The sequence below is a fragment of the Mustelus asterias genome, chromosome 4 (genome assembly GCF_964213995.1).
Source record: "Mustelus asterias chromosome 4, sMusAst1.hap1.1, whole genome shotgun sequence".
Lineage (NCBI taxonomy): Eukaryota > Metazoa > Chordata > Chondrichthyes > Carcharhiniformes > Triakidae > Mustelus > Mustelus asterias.
The window spans coordinates 72927002-72953165 of record NC_135804.1 but is presented as its reverse complement, the minus strand read 5'-3'; the positions used below and the strand labels follow the sequence as shown (position 1 = coordinate 72953165).

Below are 26164 nucleotides of genomic sequence, written 5' to 3'. Positions count from 1 at the left end.
AGGTACTTAAGGTTTAGAATACATTGTCTGAGAGTGTGTTGGAGGTAGGTTCAATCCAGGCATTTAATACAGAAACAGACTGTTATAAATGTGAGGTTATTCACTTTGGAAGCAAAAATAAGAAGGCAGATTACTACCTGAAAGGCTGTAAATTGGGAGAGGGGAGTGTGCAGCGGGACCTGAGTGTCCTTGTGCACCAGTCACTGAAGGTAAGCATGCAGGTGCAGCAGGCAGTAAAGAAAGCAAATGATATGTTGGCCTTCATAGCGAGAGGTTTCGAGTATAGGAGTAGGGATGTGTTGTTGCAATTATACAGGGCCTTGGTGAGACCACATGTAGAATATTGCGTGCAGTTTTGGTCCCTTTTGGTCTTCTTTTCTGAGGAGGGATGTTCTTGCTCTTGTGGGAGTGCAACGAAGATTTACCAGGATAATTGCAGGGATGGTGGGACTAAGGTATGAGGAGAAATTGACTAAGTTAGGATTGTTTTCGCTGGAGTTCAAATGAATGAGGGGGGATCTCACAGAGACTTATAAAATTCGAACAGGACTAGACAGGGTCGATGCAGGGAGGATATTCCCGATGGTGGGGAGTCCAGAACCAGGGGTCACAGTCTGAGGATTCGGGGTAGACCATTTAGAACATAGAACAGTACAGCACAGTACAGGCTCTTCGGCCCACGAAAATGTGCCGAACCTTTTCCGAAACCAAGATCAAGCTATCCCACTCCCTATCATTCTGGTGTGCTCCATGTGCCTATCCAATAGCCGCTTGAAAGTTCCTAAAGTGTCCGACTCCATTATCACAGCAGGCAGTCCATTCCACACTCCAACCACTCTTTGAGTAAAGAACCTACCTTGCACATCCCTCCTATATCTCCAACCACGAACCTTATAATTATGCCCCCTAGTAACAGCTACATGCACCCATGGAAATAGTCTCTGAACGTCCACTCTATCTATCCCCCTCATCATCTTATAAACCTCTATTAAGTCGGCTCTCAACCTCCTCCGCTCTAAAGAGAAAACCCGAGCTCCCTCAACGTTTCCTCATAAGACCTACTCTCCAAACTAGGCAGCATCCTGGTAAATCTCCTTTGCACTTTTTCCAGCGCTTCCACATCCTTCTTATAGTGAGGTGACCAGAACTGCACACAATATTCCAAATGTGGTCTCACCAAGGTCCTGTACAGTTGCAGCATAACCCCACGGCTCTTAAACTCAAACCCCCTGTTAATAAATAACACACTATAGGCCCTCTTCACGGCTCTATCCACTTGAGTGGCAACCTTCAGAGATCTGTGGATATGAACCCCAAGATCTCTCTGTTCCTCCACTTTCCTCAGAACCCTACCTTTGACCCTGTTAACCGCATTCAAATTTGTCCTACCAAAATGAATCACCTTGCACTTATCAGGGTTAAACTCCATTTGCCATTTTTCGGCCCAGCTCTGCATCTTATCAATGTCTCTTTGCAGCCTACAACAGCCCTCATCCACTACTCCACCAATCTTGGTGTCATCAGCAAATTTACTGATCCACCCTTCAGCCCCCTCCTCCAAGTCATTTATAAAAATCACAAATAGCAGAGGACCCAGCACTGATCCCTGTGGTACACCGCTGGTAACTGGTCTCCAGTCTGAAAATTTTCCATCCACCACCTGTCTTCTATGAGATAGCCAGTTACTTATCCAATCGGCGAAATTTCCCTCTATCCCACACCTCCTTACTTTCTTCATGAGCCGACCATGGGGGATCTTATCAAACGCCTTACTAAAATCCATGCATATGACATCAACTGCTCTACCTTCATTGACACACTTAGTTACCTCCTCAAAAAATTCAATCAAATTTGTGAGGCAAGACTTGCATTTCACGAATCCATGTTGACTATTCCGGATTAAGCTGCATCTCTCCCAATGGTCGTAAATCCTATCCCTCAGGACCTTTTCCATTAACTTACCGGCCGCCGAAGTAAGACTAACCGGCCTATAATTACCAGACTAACCGGCCTATAATTACCAGACTAACCAGCCTATAATTACCATAATTATAATTATAATTAGGATGGAGATTAGGAGACATTTCTTCACCCAAAGAGTGGTGAGCCTGTGGAATTCATTACCACAGGAAGTAGTTGATGCCAAAACATTGAATGTATTCAAGAGGCGGCTGGATATAGCACTTAGGGCGAATGGGACCAAAGGTTATGGGGAGAAAGTAGGATTTGCCTGTTGAGTTGGATGATCAGCCGTGATGAATGGTGGAGCAGATTCAAAGGGGCGAATGGCCTCCTCCTGCTCCTATCTTCTATGTTTCTATTTTAAAATAATCAATGTGCAGGATTATGAGGACAAGGCAGGAGAATGGCACGAAGTGAGTTGCTCATTCGGAACACTGCTTGGACAGTGATTCTGAAATCATTGAATCACCACAGTGCAGAAGAGGCCATTTAGCCATCGTGTCTGCACCAATTCTCTGACAGAGTATCTTACCCAAGATCTCTCCCCCGCCCTGTCCCCATAAGTATTCGCATTCCAACCATTATTCATGTAAATTAAGTCTGTGTCTTTATAAGCTCTGTTTGTGAACAGAATTCCCACTCACCTGAAGAAGGGGCTTGCAGCTCCGAAAGCTTGTGTGGCTTTTGCTACCAAATAAACCTGTTGGACTTTAACCTGGTGTTGTTAAACTTCTTCCCATAACCCCACACATTTCCCATAGCTAATCCATCTAACCTACACATGTTGGGACACTAAGGGACAATTTAGCATGGCCAATCCACCTAACCTTTGCACAGTGGGGGGAAACCGGAGCACCTGGAGAATGTGCAAACTCCACACAGACAGTCACCCGAGGCCGTAATTGAACCTGAGCCTGTTAGACAGCAATACTAACCACTGTGCCATCATGCCGTCCCTCTCTAAGATCCAGACACCATGGGGAGGACAGAGACGCACGAAGACACTGACTCTCTCTGAGGTCCAGACACAGCAGATACTGACTCTCCCCGTGGCCAAGACACACACACACATTGACTCTCTCTGATGTCCATACGCACACATGCACTGACTCTCCTCAACGGCCAGAAGCACATAGACACTGATTCTCGCTGAGGTACAGACGCACAAAGATACACTCTCACCACAGTCCAGAAGCACACAGACACTGCCTCTAGCTGATGTCCAGCTGCACATGGATTTTCTCTGAGGTCCAGACGCACTCAGACTCTTGACTGCCCATGAGATTTAGTTGCACACAGACAATGACACTCTCTGAAGCCCAGATGCACACAGACACGACTTTCTCGGAGTCTCTATGCATAGAGGCAATGACTTTCTCTGAGGTCCAGACGCACACAGACACCCACTCTCCCCGAGGTCCAAAAACACACAGATGCTGATTCTGAGGTCAGAATGCACACAGATACTAACTCTTTGAAGTCCAGACACCCAAAGAAACCGACTCTTTCCAAGGTCCAGATGCACACAGACATTGACTCTCCCTGAACTCAAGACACGCACAAACTGTGGCTCTCTCTGAGCTCCAAATGCACACACACTCACACTCCCCCAGCTCCATTTGCATGCAGACACTGACTCTCCTCAAGGGCCTGAAGCGCACAGACACTGATTCTCGCTGAGGCTATGACCCCCACAGACACTGATTCTCCCCAACCTCCAGTAGCACACAGACACTGATTCTCGCTGAGGCTAAGACCCCCACAGACACTGATTCTCCCCAACCTCCAGTAGCACACAGACACTGATTCTCTCTGAGGTCCTGACGTCTAGAAACACTGGGGGCGATTTTCCCAAAAGTGTTCTGAGTGCTGAATTCACGGGAAAACTTGTGTAAATCACGATTGTGTTTTCAGTGGGAGTTCAGACTTGAATCTCCCACACTCTGTGCACAGCAGAGGTTACAATTGGGAATATCATTAAAAGTTCAGGGGCTGTCAGAGTCTGACAGTTCTGTGCCTCTGCCCGTGTGCAGTGGCCCCGATCCGTTAACCTTTGAACAAAGAACAATACAGCACAGGAACAGGCCCTTCGGCCCTCCAAGTCCGCACCGCTCCCTGGTCCAAACTAGACCATTCTTTTGTATCCCTCCATTCCCACTCCGTTCATGTGGCTATCTTGATAAGTCTTAAACGTTCCCAGTGTGTCCACCTCCACCACCTTGCCCGGCAGCGCATTCCAGGCCCCCACCACCCTCTGTGTAAAATGCGTCCTTCTGATATCCGTGTTAAACCTCCCCCACCCCCCCCCCTCACCTTGAACCTATGACCCTTTGTGAACGTCACCACCGACCTGGGAAAGAGCTTCCCACCGTTCACCCTATCTATGCCTTTCATAATTTTCTACACCTCTATTAGGTCTCCCCTCATCCTCCGTCTTTCCAGTGAGAACAACCCCAGTTTACCCAATCTCTCCTCATAACTAAGCCCCTCCATACCAGGCAACATCCTGGCAAACCTCCTCTGTACTCTCTCTAAAGCCTCCACGTCCTTCTGGTAGTGTGGCGACCAGAACTGGACGCAGTATTCCAAATGCGGCCGAACGAACGTTCTATACATCTGCAACATCAGACCCCAACTTTTATACTCTCTGCCCCGTCCTATAAAGGCAAGCATGCCATATGCCTTCTTCACTACCTTCTCCACTTGTGACGTCACCTTCAAGGATCTGTGGACTTGCACACCCAGGTCCCTCTGCATATCTACACCCTTTATGGTTCTGCCATTTATCGTATAGCTCCCCCCTACATTAGCTCTACCAAAATGCATCACTTCGCATTTATCTGGACTGAACTCCATCTGCCATTTCTTTGCCCAAATTTCCACCTATCTATATCCATCTGTAGCCTCTGACAATGTTCCTCACTATCTGCAAGTCCAGCCAATTTTGTGTCGTCTGCAAACTTACTGATCACCCCAGTTACACCTTCTTCCAGATCGTTTATATAAATCACAAACAGCAGAGGTCCCGATACAGAGCCCTGCGGAACACCACTAGTCACAGGCCTCCAGCCAGAAAAAGACCCTTCCACTACCACCCTCTGTCTTCTGTGACCAAGCCAGTTCTCCACCCATCTAGCCTGGTTTGCTGGCCAGCCCAGGAACACCGCACTGCTGCCCCAATACATTCCTCCATGGCCCAATCATGGCTCCGACCACGACCATTCCTGGGCCAGCCCCAACCACCCCCCCCCCCGATCTCCAGCCCCCCCCCCCCCCCCCCCCCCCATCCCCCAGGTGATTCCCTCCTACCACACCCACACTCCTGCAAACCTCACCCCTCCTCCCCGAGAGGCAGATCCCCCCCCCTCCCCCCAGCCCGCCCCGAACAATCCCAATGCAGTGTGGCAGGGCAACCCCCCACCCCCACTGATCGCTCTCGTAGGCACTGCCCCCTAGGCTCTGCCGCACTGGCACTGCCCAATGTCCGGTGGATAGTGCCAAAGGTGCCCCCTGGGCATGGACACCTTGCCCCTTGGACAGTGCCAGGGGGCACAGGCTGGCACTGCCAGGGTTCCCAATGCCCAGGGGACAGCACCTCCCTAACCCCCCACCGCCCGACCCGCTGGGGGACCCCGATTGCCTCCCCCTTAATTCCAGCGGGGTCTCCACTAGTTCACCGAAAGTGGGCTGCTACTCTAAACCCCGCCAGATTGACATTGTACTGGCGGGGCGGGAGATACTATCGGGCCCAGAGACTTCAGTCCCAGGCCCGATAATGACATTCAAATCACATTAAAAATCGATTAAAATCACTTACCTGCTGTTCCCGCTGGTTTCCAATGTGGTCCCGACCATGCCAGATATCCGTCGCTGGGAGATGCGCACAAGTCAGGAACATGTGCGCGAATCAGCACACGCGTGATTGTCCTGGCCCGACCCACCAAAAAATTAGTGGGTCGGGATGGGAGAATCGCGGCCACTGACTTTTTCTGAGGTCCAGACATGAACAGATTCCGACTCACCTGTGATCCAGACACATACAGACACTGACTATCCCCAAGAGCCAGAAGCGCACAGGCACTGACCCTCGCTGAGTTTCAGATCCCCACAGAAACTCACTCTCCCCAAACTCCAGAAGCACAGGCACTGATTCTCTCTGTAATCCAGATGCACATTGACACTGACTCTCTCTGAAATCTAGACACACACACAGACACTGACTCTGAGTGTCTATGCATAGAGACACTGACTCTCTTTGAAATCCAGATGCACACAGACAGCCACTCTCCGCAAGATCTGGGTGCACACAGACCCTGGCTCTCCCCACGCTCCAGAAGCACACAGACACTGAACTTCTCTGAAATCCAGATGCAGATAGACATTGACTCTCCACTATGGCCAGATGTACACAGACACTGACATTTGCTGAGCTCCAGATGCACACAGACACTGACTCTTTCTCTGAGGTCCAGAGGTACACAGATACTGTCTCTGTCTAAATTCCAGATACACTGACTCTCTCTGACCTCCAGATAGACACTGACAGTGATTATCTCTTGAGGTCCAGACAGGCACAGATACTAACTCTCTCTGACATCCAGATGCACGCGGACACTGACTCTCCCTGAGTTCCAGCCGCACACAGACACTGAATCTCCCTGAATTCGAGACGCTAGACACTGACTCTATCCGAGGTCCAGGCGCACATATAAGCTGACTCTCTGAATTCCAGGTGCACACAGCCACTGACTCTCTCTGAGGTCCAGACACACACAGATTTTGACACTGTCTGAGGTCAGGGGCCACACAGACACCAGCTCTCTCAGAGGAGCAGACGCACTCGGACACTGACTCTCTCTGAGGTCCAGACTCGCACAGACACTGACTCAACCCAAGCTCCAGACATACAGATACTCATAGAAGAGTCATAGAAACCCTACAGTGCAGAAGGAGGCCATTCGGCCCATCGAGTCTGCACCGACCACAATCCCACCCAGGCCCTACCCCCACATATTTTACCCGCTAATCCCTCTAACCTACGCATCCCAGGACTCTAAGGGGCAATTTTTTTTTAACCTGGCCAATCAACCTAACCAATCTTTGGATTATGGGAGGAAACCGGAGCACCCGGAGGAAACCCACGCAGACACGAGAAGAATGTGCAAACTCCACACAGACAGTGACCCGAGCCGGGAATCGAACCCGGGATCCTGGAGCTGTGAAGCAGCAGTGCTAACCACTGTGCTACCGTGCCGCCCACTGAGATACTGAGGGCGGAATTTTACTGGCACATCTACCCAAGGTTCGTACGATCCTGCCCGAAGCCAACAAAGAATGTTGTTTTCCGAGCCTCGCCCATCCCCGGAATTGGGGCGGGCGTGTTGGTAAAATTCCAGCCTGACTCTCTCTTAGGTTTTGACGCCCATACACACTGGCTTTCTCTGAGGTCCAGACACACAGATGCTGACTGACTATACCTGAGGTCCAGATTCCCACAGGACGCATCCAGACATTGACTCTTTTGGAGGACCAAATACACACACAAACCAGCTCCCTCTGAGGTCCAGCCGCACAGACATTGAATCTCCAGAAATTCTGGTCGCACAGAGACATTGACACTCTGTGAGCTGCAGAGCCACACACATTGACTTTCTCTCTGGGGTCCAGTCGCACACAGATATTGACTGTTTCTCATGTCCAGAAGCACACAGACACTGACTCAGCCCAAGCTTCAGACATACACACCAACATTGCTTCTCCCTGAGCTCCAAACGCACAGAGACATTGACTCTGAGGTCCAGACGCATATAGACACTGACTTTGTCCAAGGCAGATCATGCCTTACGAGCCTAATTGAATTTTTTGAAGATGTAACTCGACACATAGATGAGGGAAGAGCGGTAGCTGTAGTTTATATGGATTTCAGCAAGGCATTTGATAAGGTGCCCCATGCAAGGCTCATTGAGAAAGTGAAGGGGCATGGGATACAAGGGGACATTGCTTTGTGGATTCAGAACTGGCTTGCCCACAGAAGGCAAAGAGTGGTTGTAGATGGGTTTTTTCAGCATGGAGGTCGGTCACCAGTGGAGTGCCCCAGGGATCTGTTCTGGGATCCTTGCTCTTTGTGATTTTTATAAATGACCTGGATGAGGAAGTGGAAGGATGTGTTGGCAAGTTTGCTGATGACACAAAGGTCGGTGGTGTTGTGGATAGTGTAGAGGGATGTCAGCAGTTGCAACGAGACATAGATAAGATGCAAGACTGGGCGGAGAAGTGGCAGATGGACTTCAACCCAGATAAGTGTGTGGTGGTTCATTTTGACAGGTCGAATAGGATGAAAGAATATAACATTAAGGGTAAGACGCTTGACAGTGTGGAAGATCAGAAGGATCTTGGGGTCCGGGTTCATAGGACACTCAAAGCAGCATCACAGGTAGAGGCTGTAATTAAGAGGGCGTATGGAATACTGGCTTTCTCCAATAGAGGAATTGAGTTTAGAAATAGGGAGATAATGCTGCAGCTGTATAGGACCCTGGTCAGACCCCACCTGGAGTACTGTGCCCAGTTCTGGTCGCCTCATTACAGAAAGGATGTGGAAGCCATAGAAAGGGTGCAGGGGAGATTTTCAAGGATGTTGCCTGGATTAGGTGGCATGCCTTATGAGGATAGTTTGAGAGAGCGAGGTCTTTTCTCCTTGGAAAGGCGAAGGATGAGAGGTGACCTGATAGAGGTGTATAAGATCATAGAAATCATCATAGAAATCATAGAAACCCTACAGTGCAGAAGGAGGCCATTCGGCCCATCGAGTCTGCACCGACCACAATCCCACCCAGGCCCTACCCCCACATATTTTACCCGCTAATCCCTCTAACCTACACATCGCAGGACTCTAGGTGGCAATTTTTTAACCTGGCCAATCAACCTAACCCGCACATCTTTGGACTGTGGGAGGAAACCGGAGCACCCGGAGGAAACCCACGCAGACACGAGGAGAATGTGCAAACTCCACACAGACAGTGACCCGAGTCGGGAATCGAACCCGGGACCCTGGAGCTGTGAAGCAGCAGTGCTAACCACTGTGCTACTGTGCCGCCCGGTATGAGTAGATGTTGAGAGGTATTGATAGAGTGGATTCTCAGACGCTTTTATCCAGGGCTGGAATGGTTGCCACAAGAGGTCACAGGTTTAGGGTGCTGGGGACTAGGTATAGAGGAGATGTTAGGGGTAAGTTTTTCACTCAGCGGGTGGAATCGGCTGCCGGTAGTGGTGGTGAAGGCGGATTTGATGGGGTCTTTTAAGAGACTTTTGGATAAGTTCATGGAAGTTAGTAAGATAGAGGGTTATAGGTAAGCCTAGTAGGTAGGGACATGTGGTACGAAGGGCCTGTTTGTGCTGTAGCTTTTCTATGTTCTATGACTCCCTCTGAGGTGCAAATCCCCACAGGCACTGTCATTCTCTGAGGTCCAGATGACACAGTCACTGACTCTCTCTGAGGTCCATACCCACACACACACACTGACTTTCCCCAAGCTCCACAGACACTAACACCCTCGAAGGTCCAGATACACAGATGCCAAGACGGCGATCTTGTGGAAAAAATCCAGAACAAGCATGAAAATGGGAGATTTTCTGATCTATTTTTTGGCCGAGTTCAAATCTGTTATCTTATGCATTTGGAGCAAAAAATCCCTTAAAAACTGTTCCTTGCCTATAGGGGCATGGGGCGAGGATTATATCACCTGAATATTGGCTGAGAGCTGCTGTAGGTGCCATTGCACTGCACAGGTCCCTCGGCTCTGAGAGCAGAGAGGTCTGTCACTCTGAGAGAGGCCTTTGCCTCTCTCAGCCAGCCTCCATGGACTAAAGCAGGCCCCCCCCCCCCCCCCATGTGGCCGATCATGACCTCCCTCATAGCCGGACTGATTGAATTCCCCGCCCCCAACCCAGACCGATTTTCTCCCCCCCCCTCCTTCCCCCTAACAATCGCAACTGCAGAGTGGCAGCTCACCACCACCCCTCCCCCCCACGATCTCTCATGCAGAGTGGCAGCGGGTCCCCACTCCCTCTGCATTTAACAGGGTTAAGCATTAACTGTATGGAGACATGAAGATAGTAAGTTTTGAGGCTCCTTCATTGAGCGGGATCTGCGAGAATCCACAATTCACATCCAGGATGCTGAAAACCTTGAAACAGGGCATGTCTGCTGTCACCTGTTCCACTGTCTTCAGAGGGTGATGAGGTCTCAGCAGTGCCTTGTTTGGGCGAACTGGGTCAATGCCGATCCTAACTCTGCCATCTTTTACTGCAGCCACCATTGCTGAAACCCATTCTGTGGCCTCGTCTATGGGAGTTATGACACAGTGTCATCATCTGATGCAGCTTATTGACTACTTTTTGTTTCATCACTAAGGGAACTCTTCTGGGTGCACAGAGTGCCAGTGACACCGAATCATCTAACCTCATATGATATATTATTGCAGGTAGCTTCTCAATTATTTCATAGTTGAATAGGTCTTCATACTTGATCATTTCTGGAGCTGAGTGCTGCAGAGTGTATACGTCTGGACCAAGGTGATTAACCCCAGTGTGATGCTGAACCAAAGACCCAGCAGTGACTTCACGTTTTGGTTGACAACTGGAAATTGGAAGCCATCCTGCAGAAATAGAGAGTGACCAAACCTACTGTGTGGAGAGTTTGTCTGCCATACACCACAAAGCTTCACCTAAGTATTAGGATCTGGGACAGAATATGGGTTGATTTTCTGCAACAGCTGCTGGACCTGAACGTTGCACTTTGCTCCTGTGTTGATCTTTACTTTTAGTCTTCCGTTGTGTTAAGGACCAGGTCAGAAGCTCCAGGGTATTAGAACAAAGAACAGTGCAGCACAGGAATAGGCCCTCCAGGTCTGCGCCGATCACATTGTACGATCCAGACAAATCGCTTGTATCCCCCTATTCCCCGTCCGTTCATGTATCTATCCAGATGAGTCTTGAATGTCACTAACCTGGCAGTGAGGCCCCAACCACTCTCTGTGTAAAGAAACTTGCCCTGCACATCTCCCTCCTCATCTTGAACTTGTGCCCCCTTGTAATTGTCATTTCTGCCCTAGGAAAAAGCTTCCATCTGTTCACCCTATCTATACCTCTCATAATTTTATAAACTTCTGTCAGGTCACCCTGATCTTACTGGCTCGCCTCGCCCATCGGGGGTAAGATCAATGGGAAAGTCCATCGGTAAAGCCCTCTATGACTTTCCGAGTTCCAGACACTGACCCTCTCTGATCCTGATGCAGATAGACACTGAGTCTCCCTGACGTTCAGATGCATATAGACACGAGTCTCTCTTAGGTCAAGAAGTACACAGGCACTGACTTTCTCTGAGGTTCAGACATGCATTCACAATGACTCTATACCTCACCAGGGACTGATTCTACTCGGGTACAAATTTTCCCTGAGAAAGGGCCTTTTACTTACTGACTTCAGTTTATGTGTCCACACGTTTTGATTGTCTTTTTTTCTGTATCTTTTCAGATGATCAGGGTCCTCTGCGACATGGAGTCTGTTCCTCCTGGCTGAATCGCATTAATCCTGGTCAGGCTGTTCCATGTTTCATCAGAAGGTAGGATCTCAAACAGAACAAAATATGGAATGGCCCCACCCACTCCGTTCACATAAACATGCAGCATTGCGATTCGGAGGCAGCAGTGTGGAGAGAGAGATTCACAGAAGCCATTCTGAACTGTTACACCCACATTAAACCTGTAACTCTGTCTTGTTTATAGGACTCCACTGTTCCACCTGCCACGGGAAATCTCAGTCCCATGTGTGCTTGTGGGTCCTGGCACTGGGATTGCTCCTTACAGAAGTTTCTGGCAACAGAGATTATATGAGATTGAAAACAAAGGTTTGTGCATTCCCACTCACAATTCCATATAGAGTTATGGTTCATCAACTCACCCTTCCTCATCCCCCTTTCTCCTTCAGGTTCCCCCTTATTCTCCTTCTCATGGAAACATAGAAAATAGGGGTAGGAATAGGCCATTCAGCCCTTTGAGCCTGCTCCACTATTCAATATGATCATGGTGATCATCCAACTCAAAACCATTATCCTGCTTTCTCCCCATACCCTTTGATGCTATGAAATTTTTTTTTAAATCTATCTCTTTCTTGAATACTTTCAGTGACTTGGCCTCCACAGCCTTCTGTGGTAGGGAATTCCACAGGTTCACCTCTGAGTGATTAAATGTTTTCTCGTCTCTATCATAAATGATCAATGCTACCCCATATCCTAAGACTATGACCCCCGGTTCTAGATTCCCCAACCAGGGAAAACACCCTGCCTGCCCCAGCCCTGTTAGAATTTCAATCAAAAATCCTTTCACCCTTCTCAACTCTAGTGAATACAGGTTCAGTCGAAACAATCTCTCCTCAATGGACAGTCCCACCAACCTTGGTATCAGCTTAGTGAACCTGTGCTGCATTCCCTCCATGTCAAGTACATCCTTTATTAGATAGGAAGACCAAAACTGCACACAGTCCTCCAAGTGTGGTCTCATTAAGGCCCTTAATGAGGCCTGAGTAATATACCTCTCCTTCTGAACTCAAATCCAACATACCATTTGCCTTCCTAATTGCTTGCTGCATCTGCCTCTCCATTTTTATTGACTGGTGTTCAAGGACACCCAGAGATCCCAATATATCACCATTTAAATAATATTCCCCCTTTCTGTTTTGCACACCAGAGTGTATAACTTCATATTCAGCAATGTTGAACTGCATTTGCCATGTGTTTGCCCACTCATTCAATTTGTCTAAATCATTTTGAAGCCCCCTTGCATCCTCCTCACAACTCATAATTCTGCCTAGTTTTGTGTCATCAGCAAATTTGGAGATGTTACATTTGGTTCCTTCATCCAAGTCATTTGTATATGCTATGAACAGCTGGGGCCCAAGCACTGATCCCTGTGCTATCTCACCAATCAGAAATAGAAAAAGAACCATTTATTCCTCCTTTCCATTTCCTGTCTGTCAATCAATTCTCCACCTCTGCCAATGGAGTTTAATCTGGACAAATGTGAGGTAATGCATTTTGGAAAGTCTAATACAGATAGGAAATATACAGTAAATGGCAGAACCCTTAAGAGTATTGATAGGCAAAGGGATCTGGGTGTACAGGTACACAGGTCACTGAAAGTGGCAATGCAGGTGGAGAAGGTAGTCAAGAAGGCATGCGGCATGCTTGTCGTCATCGGCCGGGGCATTGAGTTTAAAAATTGGCAAGTTATGTTGCAGCTTTATAGAAGCTTAGTGAGGCCACACTTGGAATATAGTGTTCAATTCTGGTCGCCACACTACCAGATGGATGCGGAGGCTTTGGAGAGGGTACAGAAAAGATTTACCAGGATGTTGCGTGGTATGGAGGGCATTAGCTATGAGGAGAGGTTGGAGAAACTTGGTTTGTTCTCACTGGAGCGACGGAGGTTGAGGGGAGACCTGATAGAAGTCTACAAGATTATGAGAGGCATGGACAGAGTGGATAGTCAGAAGCTTTTTCCCAGGGTGGAAGAGTCAATGACCCAGGGGCATAGGTTTAAGGTGCGAGGGGCAAGGTTTAAAGGAGATGTACGAGGCAGATTTTTTACACAGAGTAGTGGGTGCCTGGAACACGTTGCCGGGGGAGGTAGTGGAAGCGGATACGGTAGTGACTTTTAAGAGGCATCTTGACAAGTACGTGAATGAGATGGAAATAGAGGAATATGGTCCCCGGAAGTGTAGGGGGTTTTCGTTAAGTCGGGCAGCATGGTCGGTGCAGGGTTGGTGGGCTGAAGGGCCTGTTCCTGTGCTGTAATTTTCTTTGTTCTTTGTTCAATACATTACCCCATATCCCGTACGTTTTAATTTTGCCCACTAACCCCTTATTAGGGACCTTATCAAAAGCCTCCTCAAAATCCAAATACACCACATCCACTGGTTGTCTCTTATCCTACTAATTACATCCTCAAAGAACTCCAGTAGATTTGTTAAACACGATTTGATGCTGACTTCATCCAATCCCGTTAAAATTTTCCAAACGTTCTGTTACCACATCTTTTATAACAGACTCTAGCATCTTCTCCACTGCTGATGTCAGGTCTGTATTTTTTCTGTCCCTCCCTTTTTACATACAGGGGTTACATTTGCCACACTCCAAACGGTAGGAACTGTTCCAGAGTCTGTAGAATTTTGGAAGATGACCACTGATGCATCCAATATTTCCAGGGCAATTTCCTTTAATACCCTGAGCTTTCAGGTCCTGGGTATTTGTCTACCTTTAACCCCATTAATTACCCCAGCACCATTTTTTTACTAATACTGATTTTCTTCAATTCTACCCTCTCACCAGATCCTTAGTTACCTAACGTTTCTGGGAAGTTATTTGTGCCCTTTTTTGTAAAGTCAGAAACAAAGTATGTGTTTGCCATTTCTTTGTTCCCCAGTATAATTTTCCTGGCTTCTGACTGTAAGGGACCTACATTTGTCTTTACTAATCTTTTTCTCTTCACATATCTATAGAGGCTTTTACAGTCAGTTTGTATATTCCCTGTAATTTTGCTCTCACACTCTATTTTTCCCTTCTTGATAAAAATTTTGTCTTCTTTTGCTGAATTCTAACATGCATGATTGAGCCACCTTCTATTTTTGCACAAGGCAGAAATTAATAATTGTTGGAGTTTATACATACGTTCTTTAAATATGAACGATTGTCTATCCACCACCAACCCCTTGAGTAAGGTTATCCAATCTATCCTTGCCAATTCGCATCTCATACTCTCATAGATTCAGGACCCTTGTTTCGGATTCAACTGTTTCACTCTCCATCTTAATGAAGAATTCTATCATAATATGAGTTGCTCTTCCCGAAGGGAACAAAATTGTTAATTGACCCTTTCTCATTGCACAGTACTGTTGTACCTGTTAATTCTCAGATACTTTCGACCAGTTTGCTTACTCCAAGGTTTTATCACAATGTCCTTATTTGCAAGATGGACAAAGGACAAACACGAGTAAAGGTTTAATAAGTTTATTAATAATAACACTATTAACCCTTAAATTACCCACATAAAACAAGAGGATACCTCAGATTCAAGTATACAGGTCCGATTCTCTGAGTCCCTCTGGTCCGTCGTCACGAAGGTGAGTCTCGATGGCAGCTTCTTCCTTCCTTCCTTCTCTGGTCAGTCTTCTGGATGGTCAAGGTCGCCTCCCTCGTCGAGTCTTTGCTGCTTGTGTGTCTGAGATGAGTACCTTTATCGCTCTCCCTCCCCGCCTTTCCAGACACTTCTCTGGTTTCCAGCCAATGAGGTCCCAGGAGGGGGGTTCCCAATACCCAGCAAGTTTATTGATGTCTACCTGACAGAACACCAGGGCCCACCCCGAGTGTCTGTCTCCATGGTGTTGCTTACATGAAACCTGTTGCCAGATAAGGTAACTGCAGGAACTCTCGGTGACGAAGTCTGGCCCGATCTGGGCTTCTAACAATAGACTGGTGCATTTCAATCGGGTGAAATGATCTCCTGCTGGGTCTCAGCAGAATGCTATGATCCTTGATGGGTGATTGATGGGCCAGGCCCAGACATGTTCCTATGTCTTTGTATATTTGATTTTCGTCAAGTCTGGCCTGCCCGAGATTTGTCTGTGTTTGATTTAAATATGCCAATTATTTAGTCTAGGATATCCAATTTAATCAGCCTTAAAACTGGGCCCTGATTATATTACCACACTCCCTCCTCTTGATCCAGTGAATGTCAGCGAACCAGATCTCACAGTCCTTACCAAATCATCTCCATGAGCAAGTACCCAAATCCGGAGTTGACGGTTTCATCTCTAACCCACAATAGTAACAATTAATTTAAATGAAGTAAAATAATAAAAGAAGCAATAAAGAAATGATACATCAATAGGGTATATACAAAACATAGCAATAAACAGTACAAAATGACAAGTGACTGTATATATTGCAATATAGATGGGAGAGTATCAAGGTTCTTGATTGTAGAGCCTTTCCCGATGTCGGATGGCCGTTGCCGAGTCCAAGTGTTGCAGAAATTCTTTTTGTCATCGGGCTAATTTAAATGTGAGGATGGTTAGGTACACTGCCATAAGTAGCATTCCTATTACGGCCAGGTGTGACAGAATGCAGACCCATGGGTGAATTTGGACATTTGAACCCCAATCCCTGAGGTCCTCCCACCATGTAGTGACTCTAATTTCACTAATGTTCTTTTTTATTTCCCCTGTTTGTTGCACCACTTTGACAAAGGTCTTGTGTGCTGTGATCAATTGTGCCCAAATTTGTTGAAGTTTCTCGGGTAGAAGTGTTATCCCGGTATCAAATCTTTCAAAATAGCTTTTGAAAGCTTTTTCAAACTTTGTCTCCATTCCTCGCTAGCATTTATTAGTGCTTTCTCTCTTCTGTGTATGTCTAACATTTCAATTAATCCAATCCTCGTGGGAATCTGTGGTTTAATGCAAAAGGTAGTGTTGTGGATGTTACAAATGGCTGCCCCATACTGGTAATTTTCTAGTGAGGTTGTAATACAATATTCTCCCTCCCCTCTGTAAGCCACCTGAGTGACATCCCTTTCCAAATTTCAAATTTCCAGTGTACAATTTAGGTCAGTGGTTGTTCTGAATCCACATAGGGCATGTTCGTTTTCATATACTGGATATGGGCACACGACCGTTTTGTCTGTGTGTTCACATTTCTCCAGACTGGTGCCTAAGAGCTTCCCCCCCTTTCTCAACCACATATGGTAGAGTCCCCTGGTATCCCATCCACATCCCTCCTTTAACGATCCCTATATTATCGGCTTCAAAAAGTCACAACCCGACCTTATTTTTTAATATTACTGGGATCCCCAACATCATTCCTAGTGCGGTCCCCGGGATTCCTCGACAACTATCGTTAGACCAGACCTTGGTCAGTTGCCGTCGTTGGCAGTTAGTGACATTGGGGTGTCTTTTTCCCTGGTACAGGTATTCAATCTGTTCATTACTGATCCAGGATGGAACTTTCCCTCTGATTACTGATCGAGGTTCTCTCTTAGCTGCTCGACCATCCATTGCCCAGAGATGCAACACAGGATTCGGTTCTGTTGCCTGGCATCATCTTCCATCCTCCCTCGGGCGATCTAATTAATAGTTTGGGCATGTCCTTCTAGTACATAGAAATCATAGAAATCATAGAAACCCTACAGTGCAGAAGGAGGCCATTCGGCCCATCGAGTCTGCACCGACCACAATCCCACCCAGGCCCTACCCCCACATATTTTACCCGCTAATCCCTCTAACCTACACATCCCAGGACTCTAAGGGGCAATTTTTTTAACCTGGCCAATCAACCTAACCCGCACATCTTTGGACTGTGGGAGGAAACCGGAGCACCCGGAGGAAACCCACGCAGACACGAGGAGAATGTGCAAACTCCACACAGACAGTGACCCGAGCCGGGAATCGAACCCGGGACCCTGGAGCTGTGAAGCAGCAGTGCTAACCACTGTGCTACCGTGCCGCCCCTGCCGCTACCGTACAGTAACCATAAGGCTATTCTCAGCCAAATCTCCCTCGGCATCTTGCTGAGCATTTACATTTAAGCTGTCCAAGGTCTGTTTAACTTTTCGGGTTAGGATTCTGAGCTTATTATCCAAATCAGCCAGATCCAGCGCATAAATGGTGGATACCCCTGCTCCGTATGCAGTCGCCAGATCATTCAGGATTTCCCTCCTCTTGGGCGTCTCTTCCCCCTCGTGTATCCCCGTCTTTCGGCTTAGCAGCCTCTGGGTCAGGTAGAAGTACAATTTTCTAAGTGGGGAGGGACACCAGTCTGGTAATTGTGTTCCGGCTAAATCTACTACTGGTACAATTCGTAGTGTATGCTGCAAATATTTTCTCTGTATGTTTTAGTATCAACCCATTTTGGGGCCATGGGGTGGTTTCGGGACAAGTGAGGATGGGTTGGTCTTAATCCATTCTTAATTTCATAGTATATGTATTCATTCTGAATAACTTTACCAGAGCACTTCTTTCCTAATTCCAGCCCTTTTTCTGGGCCAGGGCTAGACAGGCTAGCTCCATGCACCCATGGTTAGTGTACACCCACCAATCACTAGTGAGGGTTGTCCTTAGGGAGCAGTAATCAGAGCTCCCATTATCTTTCCTGTACACCACTCTTTGGTTGTTACACCCATTACACTTGCTTCTGGTGGAGCGGGCAGAGAGGGGAGTGATTTTTGGAGGGCAGAACTGGAAGATAAGATAAGCTGAAATTATTTTTACTTACTTTTTTCGGAGTTGTTTTTTTTGCTTTTTTTCCTGAGCAAAAGGAAACCGGAAGGAGGCCGCAGGGTGCCCTGGGACGGTTTGTAGTTTTTTTTTTAAAAAGGCACTGACCTCCGAGGTTCTACTTCATTTTTCCGGTGGAGCGGGCAGAGAGGGGAGTGATTTTTGGAGGGCAGAACTGGAAGATAAGATAAGCTGAATTTATTTTTACTTACTTTTTTCGGAGCTGTTTTTTTCCTTGAGCAACAGGAAACTGGAAGTAGGCCGCAGGGAGACCTGGGATGGTTTTTTGCCCAATAAATTTGAACGGGGAGGTAACCCGAGACTCTACATGTGTAGAGTCTCCCACCCTCCCCCCTCCTCTAACCTAAAGAAAAAGACTCGGTGTGAGAGCAGGGAGCTTTTTTTTTCTTCTTTTCTCTTTCATTTCTTAGTAAGGAAAGTTAGCAAGGATGTCAGTGCAGGCAGTGCATTGTTCCTCCTGTGGGATGTTTGAGGTGAGGGACACCATTAGTGTCCCAGGTGAGTGCACCTGTAGGAAGTGCACCCAATTCCAGCTCCTTGAAGACCGTGTTAGGGAGCTGGAACTGGATGAACTCAAGATCATTCGGGAGGCAGAGACAGTTATGGATAAAAGCTACAGGGAGGTTCATACTCCTAGGAATGAGGATACTTGGGTAACTGTTAGAAGGGGTAAGAAGCAGTCAGTGCAGCGATTCCTTGTGGCCGTTCCTCTGTATAACAAGTATACCGTTTTGGATACTGTTGGGGAGGACGACTTACCAGGGGTAAGCCATGGGGTACAGGTCTCTGGCACAGAGTTTGTCCCTGTTGCTCAGAAGGGAAAGGGGGGGAGGAGTAGAACATTAGTCATTGGGGACTCCATAGTTAGGGGGACAGATAGGAAATTCTGTGGGAGCGAGAGAGACTCGCAGTTGGTGAGTTGCCTCCCAGGTGCCAGAGTCCGTGATGTCTTGGATCGTGTTTTCGAGATCCTTAAAGGGGAAGGGGACCAGCCCCAAGTCGTGGTCCACATAGGCACCAATGACATAGGTAGGAAAAGAGATGGGGATGTAAGGCAGAAATTCAGGGAGTTAGGGTGGAAGCTTAGAGCTAGAACAAATAGAACAAATAGAGTTGTTATCTCTGGTTTGTTACGGCTTTGGGGCGGCACGGTAGCACAGTGGTTAGCACTGCTGCTTCACAGCTCCAGGGTCCCGGGTTCGATTCCCGGCTTGGGTCACTGTCTGTGTGGAGTTTGCACATTCTCCTCGTGTCTGCGTGGGTTTCCTCCGGGTGCTCCGGTTTCCTCCCACAGTCCAAAGGTGTGCGGGTTAGGTTGATTGGCCAGGTTAAAAATTGCCCCTTAGAGTCCTGAGATGCGTAGATTAGCGGGTAAATATGTGGGGATAGGGCCTGGGTGGGATTGTGGTCGGTGCAGACTCGATGGGCCGAATGGCCTCCTTCTGCACTGTAGGGTTTCTATGATTTTCTATGATTTCTATGTTACCCGTGCCACGTGCTAGCGAGGAGAGGAATAGGGAGAGAGAACAGTTGAACACGTGGCTATAGGAATGGTGCAGGAGGGAAGGATTCAGATACCTGGATAATTGGGGCTCATTCTGGGGTAGGTGGGGCCTCTACAAACGGGATGGTCTTCACCTGGACCAGAGGGTACCAATATCCTGGGGGGGAAATTTGATAATGCTCTTTGGGAGGGTTTAAACTAATTCGGCAGGGGGATGGGAACCTGAATTGTTGCTCTAGTGTGCAGGAGGATGTGAGTGGTGAGGTCATGAATAAGGTTTCAAGATTGCAGGAGTGTACCGGCAGGCAAGAAGGTGGTTTGAAGTGTGTCTACTTCAATGGCAGGAGCATCCAGAATAAGGTGGGTGAACTTGCAGCATGGGTTGGTACCTGGGACTTCGATGTTGTGGCCATTTCGGAGACATGGATAGAGCAGGGACAGGAATGGTGCAGGTTCTGGGGTTTAGATGTTTCAGTAAGATCAGGGAAGGTGGTAAAAGAGGGAGAGGTGTGGCATTGTTAGTCAAGGACAGTATTATGGCGGCAGAAAGGACGTTTGATGAAGACTCGTCTACTGAGGTAGTATGGGCTGAGGTTAGAAACAGGAAAGGAGAGGTCCCCCTGTTGGGAGTTTTCTATAGATCTCCGAAAAGTTCCAGAGATGTAGAGGAAAGGATTACAAAGATGTTTCTAGATAGGAGCGAAAGTAACAGGGTAGTTGTTATGGGGGACTTTAACTTTACAAATATTGACTGGAAACGCTATAGTTCGAGTACTTTAGATGGGTCAGTTTTTGTCCAGGAGGGCTTCCTGACACAGTATGTAGATAGGCCAACAAGAAGCGAGGCCACATTGGATTTGGTACTGGGTAATGAACCAGGCCAGGTGTTAGATTTGGAGGTAGGTGAGCACTTTGGTGCGAGTGACCACAATTCGGTTACATTTACTTTAGCGATGGAAAGGGATAGGTATATACCGCAGGGCAAGTGTTATAGCTGGGGGAAAGGAAATTATGATGCGATTAGGCGAGATTTAGGATGCATAGGATGGGGAAGAAATCTGCAGGGGATGGGCACAATTGAAATGTGGAGCTTGTTCAAGGAACAGCTACTGCGTGTCCTTGGTAAGTATGTACCTGTCAGGCAGGGAGGAAGTGGTCGAGCGAGGAAACCGTGGTTTACTAAAGAAGTTGAATCTCTTGTGAAGAAGAAGAAGAAGAAGGAGACTTATGCAAAGATGAGACATGAAGGCTCAGTTAGGGCGCTTGAGAGTTACAAGTTAGCCAGGAAGGACCTGAAGAGAGAGCTAAGAAGAGCAAGGAGCGGACATGAGAAGTCTTTGGCAGGTAGGATCAAGGAAAACCGGGTCCAGATGGGATGTACCCTAGGTTACTGTGGGAGGCGAGGGAAGAGATTGCAGAGCCTCTGGTGATGATCTTTGCGTCATCGATGGAGACGGGAGAGGTGCCGGAGGATTGGTGGATTGTAGATGTGGTTCCTATTTTCAAGAAGGGGAATAGGGATAGCCCAGGAAATTACCGACCGGTGAGTCTAACCTCAGTGGTTGGTAAGCTGATGGAGAAGATCCTGAGGGACAAGATTTATGAGCATTCAGAGAGGTTTAGTATGCTCAAGAATACTCAGCATGGCTTTGTCAAAGGCAGATCATGCCTTACGACGCCTGGTGGAGTTCTTCGAAAATGGGACTAAACACATTGACGAAGGGAAAGCGGTAGATGTGGTTTATATGGATTTTAGCAAGGCGTTCGATAAGGTCCCCCATGCAAGGCTTCTAGAAAAAGTGAGCGGGCATGGGATCCAAGGTGCTGCTGCCCTGTGGATCCAGAACTGGCTTGCCCAAAGGAGGCAGAGAGTGTGTATAGATGGGTCTTTTTCTAAATGGAGGTCGGTCACCAGTGGTGTGCCCCAGGGATCTGTTCTGGGACTCTTGCTGTTTGTCATTTTCATAAATGACCTGGATGAGGAAGTGGAGGGATGGGTTGGTAAGTTTGGCGACGACACCAAGGTTGGTGGGGTTGTGGATAGTCTGGAGGGATGTCAGAAGTTACAGAGGGATATAGATAGGATGCAAGACTGGGCAGAGAAGTGGCAGACGGACTTCAACCCAGATAAATGCGCTGTGGTCCATTTTGGCAGGTCGAATGGGATGAAGGAGTACAATATAAAGGGAAAGACTCTTAGTACTGTAGATGATCAGAAGGACCTTGGGGTCCGGGTCCATAGGACTCTAAAATCGGCCCCGCAGGTGGAGGAGGTGGTTAAGAAGGCGTATGGTGTGCTGGCCTTTATCAAGCGAGAGATTGAGTTTAGGAGTCTGGGGATAATGATGGAGCTATATAAGACCCTCGTCAGACCCCACTTGGAGTACTGTGCTCAGTTCTGGTCGCCTCATTACAGGAAGGATATGGAAAAGATTGAAAGGGTGCAGAGGCGATTTACAAGGATGTTGCCTGGATTGAGTGGTATGCCTTCTGAGGATAGGCTGAGGGAGCTCGGTCTTTTCTCCTTGGAGAGACGTAGGATGAGAGGAGACCTGATAGAGGTATATAAGATGTTGAGAGGCATAGATCGGGTGGACTCTCAGAGGCTTTTTCCCAGGGTGGAAATGGCTGCTATGAGAGGACACAGGTTTAAGGTGCTAGGGGGTAGGTACAGGGGAAATGTTAGGGGGAAGTTTTTCACACAGAGGGTGGTGGGTGAGTGGAATCGGCTGCCGTCAGTGGTGGTGGAGGCAAACTCAATAGGGTCTTTTAAGAGACTCCTGGATGAGTACATGGGACTTAATAGGATGGAGGGTTATAGGTAGGCCTAAAAGGTAGGGATATGTTCGGCACAACTTGTGGGGCCGAAGGGCCTGTTTTGTGCTGTAGTTTTTCTATGTTCTAAAACCCTAAAGCTTTCTATAGGTATGTCAGGAATAAAAGAATGACCAGGGTAATATTAGGGCCAGTCAAGGACAGTAGTGGGAAGTTGTGCGTGGAGTCCAAAGAGATAGGAGAGGCGCTAAATGAATATTTTTCGTCAGTATTCACACAGGAAAAAGACAATGTTGTCGAAGAGAATACTGAGATACAGGCTATTCGACTAGATGGGATTGAGGTTCATAAGGAGGAGGTGTTAGCAATTCTGGAAAGTGTGAAAATAGGTAAGTTTTAGATATAGGTAATAGGTAAGTGATAGATATAGGACAGATGTCAGAGGTAGGTTCTTTACTCAGAGAGTAGTAAGGGCGTGGAATGCCCTGCCTGCAACAGTGGTGGACTCCAATGGATGATATTGGAATAGTGTAGGTTAGATGGGCTTTTGATTGGTTTCACAGGTCGGCGCAACATCGAGGGCCGAAGGGCCTGTCCCGCGCTGTAATGTTCTATGTTCTATAGGTTGTATTGTTATTGGAGTGTACCCATAGGATGCCATCCTCATATTTGCCTGCATCTGGTGGGGTGAACCACATATATTCGGGGTATCATAGGCTGATCTGGTCTTCGGTTGGTGTGGTGTCTGTGGTTCGGTCTGAGATGAGGAGTCCCAGATAGCAGAGAAGTATGTAATTCATTCTGGGGGCGATCAAGGTAGCACCTGTTCTATTTCTATTAGTACCCGATTCTCTTTTCCTTTTCTTTACGAGAATGTCATATGACTCTCCTCTCTTTTTTTACAAAAAACAAAGAAATAAGTAAATGAATAATAAAGGCCCAATAGTGTCATATGAAGGGTTGGTCAGCAATCAGTGTTTAATGGGGTTGAGTGGGGTAAGGAGTTTGCAGAGCGTGAAAATAAAATGTTGGGCATGTGACATGTGTCTTTGTTGTTGGAGGACTATGGCAAACTGGTGTGTCGGAAGATCATGGCGCACTACAATGAGAGCAGATAGAAGCCCTTTTCAATTGGATGATGCGTGGAGTGGACGGATAAAGCTATTTACAATTTGGACTGTAATGTCCTGATTCTTCCTTAGTGGAGGGAACCTACATGGGTGGACTTTGGCTGCCAGGTACCCACTGCATTACCACCTCTGGTAGTGAGTGCCGGGTCAAATGGTTCTGAGAGTCCCGGTACCAGGTAGAAGGTAAGGTTTGCGGGTGCCCCATCCTTTTCGTCGGGGTCCCCTGGGCCGGGGTTTTATTCCTGAAGCCCTGTAAATTGGGGCGGGAACCGAGGATGCGTGTGCTGGTCCTGGGGGTACCAGGTGGGGGTTGATAACCTGGGGTACAGGTTGTGGACCGTTGTTTGAGTCCAGTGGTATGGGGTGAGCGTTGGGGCTCCCTTGTGGCTCAAAGACTCCTTCTAGGGTGACGTATTGGTGAAAATCTTGCTGGGAGCCGAATGCCTTCATTTGGTTCACGGTACCACCCAGTTTTCTTATAGTCTACCATGACCTTGTACACCGAGGGGCTGGCCTTATCTACCACTGGATAGGGTCTGGCGTATTTGGGGACAAGAACGTACCAGGCTGAGCATTATCTGTTGCCCAACCTTGTATTCGATGGGTTTTACCTTACCATCAAAGTAGGCCTTACTTTGCGACTTGTCTTTCCCTGTCTGAACGGCTGCAGCCTGTTGTGTGGCCTGTATGTTTTCCAGGATGGCTCTCCCGGCATTCCCGTGGGTGAGGGCCGTGACTTCGGGCCTGGACAGATCCAGCCCGAGCAGAGGTTCAATTCCTCGCACAGGTCACCCGGTCATGAGGACATGAGGGGTGAATCTGGTGGAACTAGATACGGAATTGCGCACTATCATTAATATGAAGGGGAGGACTTTGTTCCAGGAGTGATTGTTCTGCTGAACGATTTTACGGATCATATCTTTGAGGGTACGGTTCATCCTCTCTACTACACTGCTAGATTGGGGGTGGTAAGCAACATGACTTGTTGCTTTATCCCAAACAATTCCATTACCCGTTGCATTACGTGGACAGTGAAGTGAGTGCCCTGGTCGAGTTGATACTGCGGGGAAGCCCCCACCTAGTGAATATGTGCTGCACTAGGATGTCAGCTGTGACCTTGGCTGTGTTAGTGCGGGTTGGAAAAGCTTCCACCCATTTACTAAAAGTGTCTACAATGACCAGGATGTATTTGTAACCTCCCACTCCGGGCGATAGGGGACCAATATAGTCAATCTGGAAATTTGTCCAGGGACCTTCCACAGGACGAGTATGCCTCAGTTCCCCTTTGTGGGCATATTTATCAGGATTGTTCTGTGCACAGATGATACAATTATCAACGTAATGCCGCACTTCCTGTTCTAGGTTTGGCTACCAGTACATCCTTTGATTTACTCACTTGTGGTTCCTGCCCCTTGATGGCCCTGGACATGGTGGTTTTGGAAAATGATTTGGTTACGGTCCCGGGTTGGGACCACAAATAGGCCGTCCTTAAGGACAAACCCATCCCGTACCGATATTGCGTCTCGCCATTTTTCAAAGGAGGCGGGGTTTGCCCCTTCCTGAATTTGTTTCAGGTCCTGGTCACTGCTCTGGGCTTGTTTTAGGTCTTCGACCTTGGTCTGGCTGACAGTTACAGCTTCAATTCGCTCTAACTATTGGTTGCCAAAATTTCCCCTCTCTAGCACCCTGTTTGGTTAATTCATCCGCCCTTACGTTCCCGACTGGGGAGGTGCGATGGTGTGCCTTTACTTTAATTATGCCATACTCCCGGTCTTGGACAGCCTGGAAAATAAATCTTAACAGTGAGGTTTCCCATCTGCAGATATGAATCCCCTTGCTTCCCATAGGGGCATGAAGTCTGTTAAACTGTTGCGGACATACATACTATCGGAGTGTATGTCTGCGGGTGTGGGGAGCAGGTCAGGATGGCTGACTACATATGCTATCACTGCCAGTTCTACAGCTTGTGAACTTGTGTGCTGGAAGTTTTAAGGCTATCTCCCTCAGGGGCTTGCCTCTTGGTCTTCCACATATATCCCACATCCTGTCCTCCTGTTTCCCCCTCTCACCATGGATGACCCATCTGCAAAATTTTTTAAACTGCCCTGACCCTGGGTTTGGCCGATTCCCCTGGCTCCTCCCCCATTTTGTCAAAAATGGCCCCTTGGGGTCTTTTATTGCAGAAACCTGGCATTCATGGGGCTCGCCCCCATAAGTTAGGTTGTCTGTCAGGAATGTGGGGACCCAGGTATGTTGCTACAGCATGTGTGTCCACCGTGCTATATGGTTTTGACTAACCGTCCCATCTTTAATTCAACCGTTCAGCAGTAGTTGCATAGGGGTGTGTTTTGTAAGTATAGTGAGAGGGTTCAAGCTGACTATGTAGTTAAAGTGGTGCACTGCCCAGAAAACTGATAAGTGGGTTTCGCACACTGAAAAACTTTGTTCCACC

At 47.7% G+C, this 26164-nt stretch overlaps 1 protein-coding gene across 1 annotated transcript in view; it reads left to right on the top strand.

Annotated features, from left to right (window-relative positions):
* The window catches only part of LOC144492779 (nitric oxide synthase 1-like), a 342106-nt gene that overhangs the window by 281593 nt on the left and 34349 nt on the right, over positions 1–26164 (top strand). The window contains exons 22-23 of the mRNA XM_078211199.1: positions 11494–11581; positions 11745–11866. Coding sequence (XP_078067325.1) covers positions 11494–11581; positions 11745–11866 — 210 coding nt within the window. The remainder of the gene's footprint in view (positions 1–11493; positions 11582–11744; positions 11867–26164) is intronic.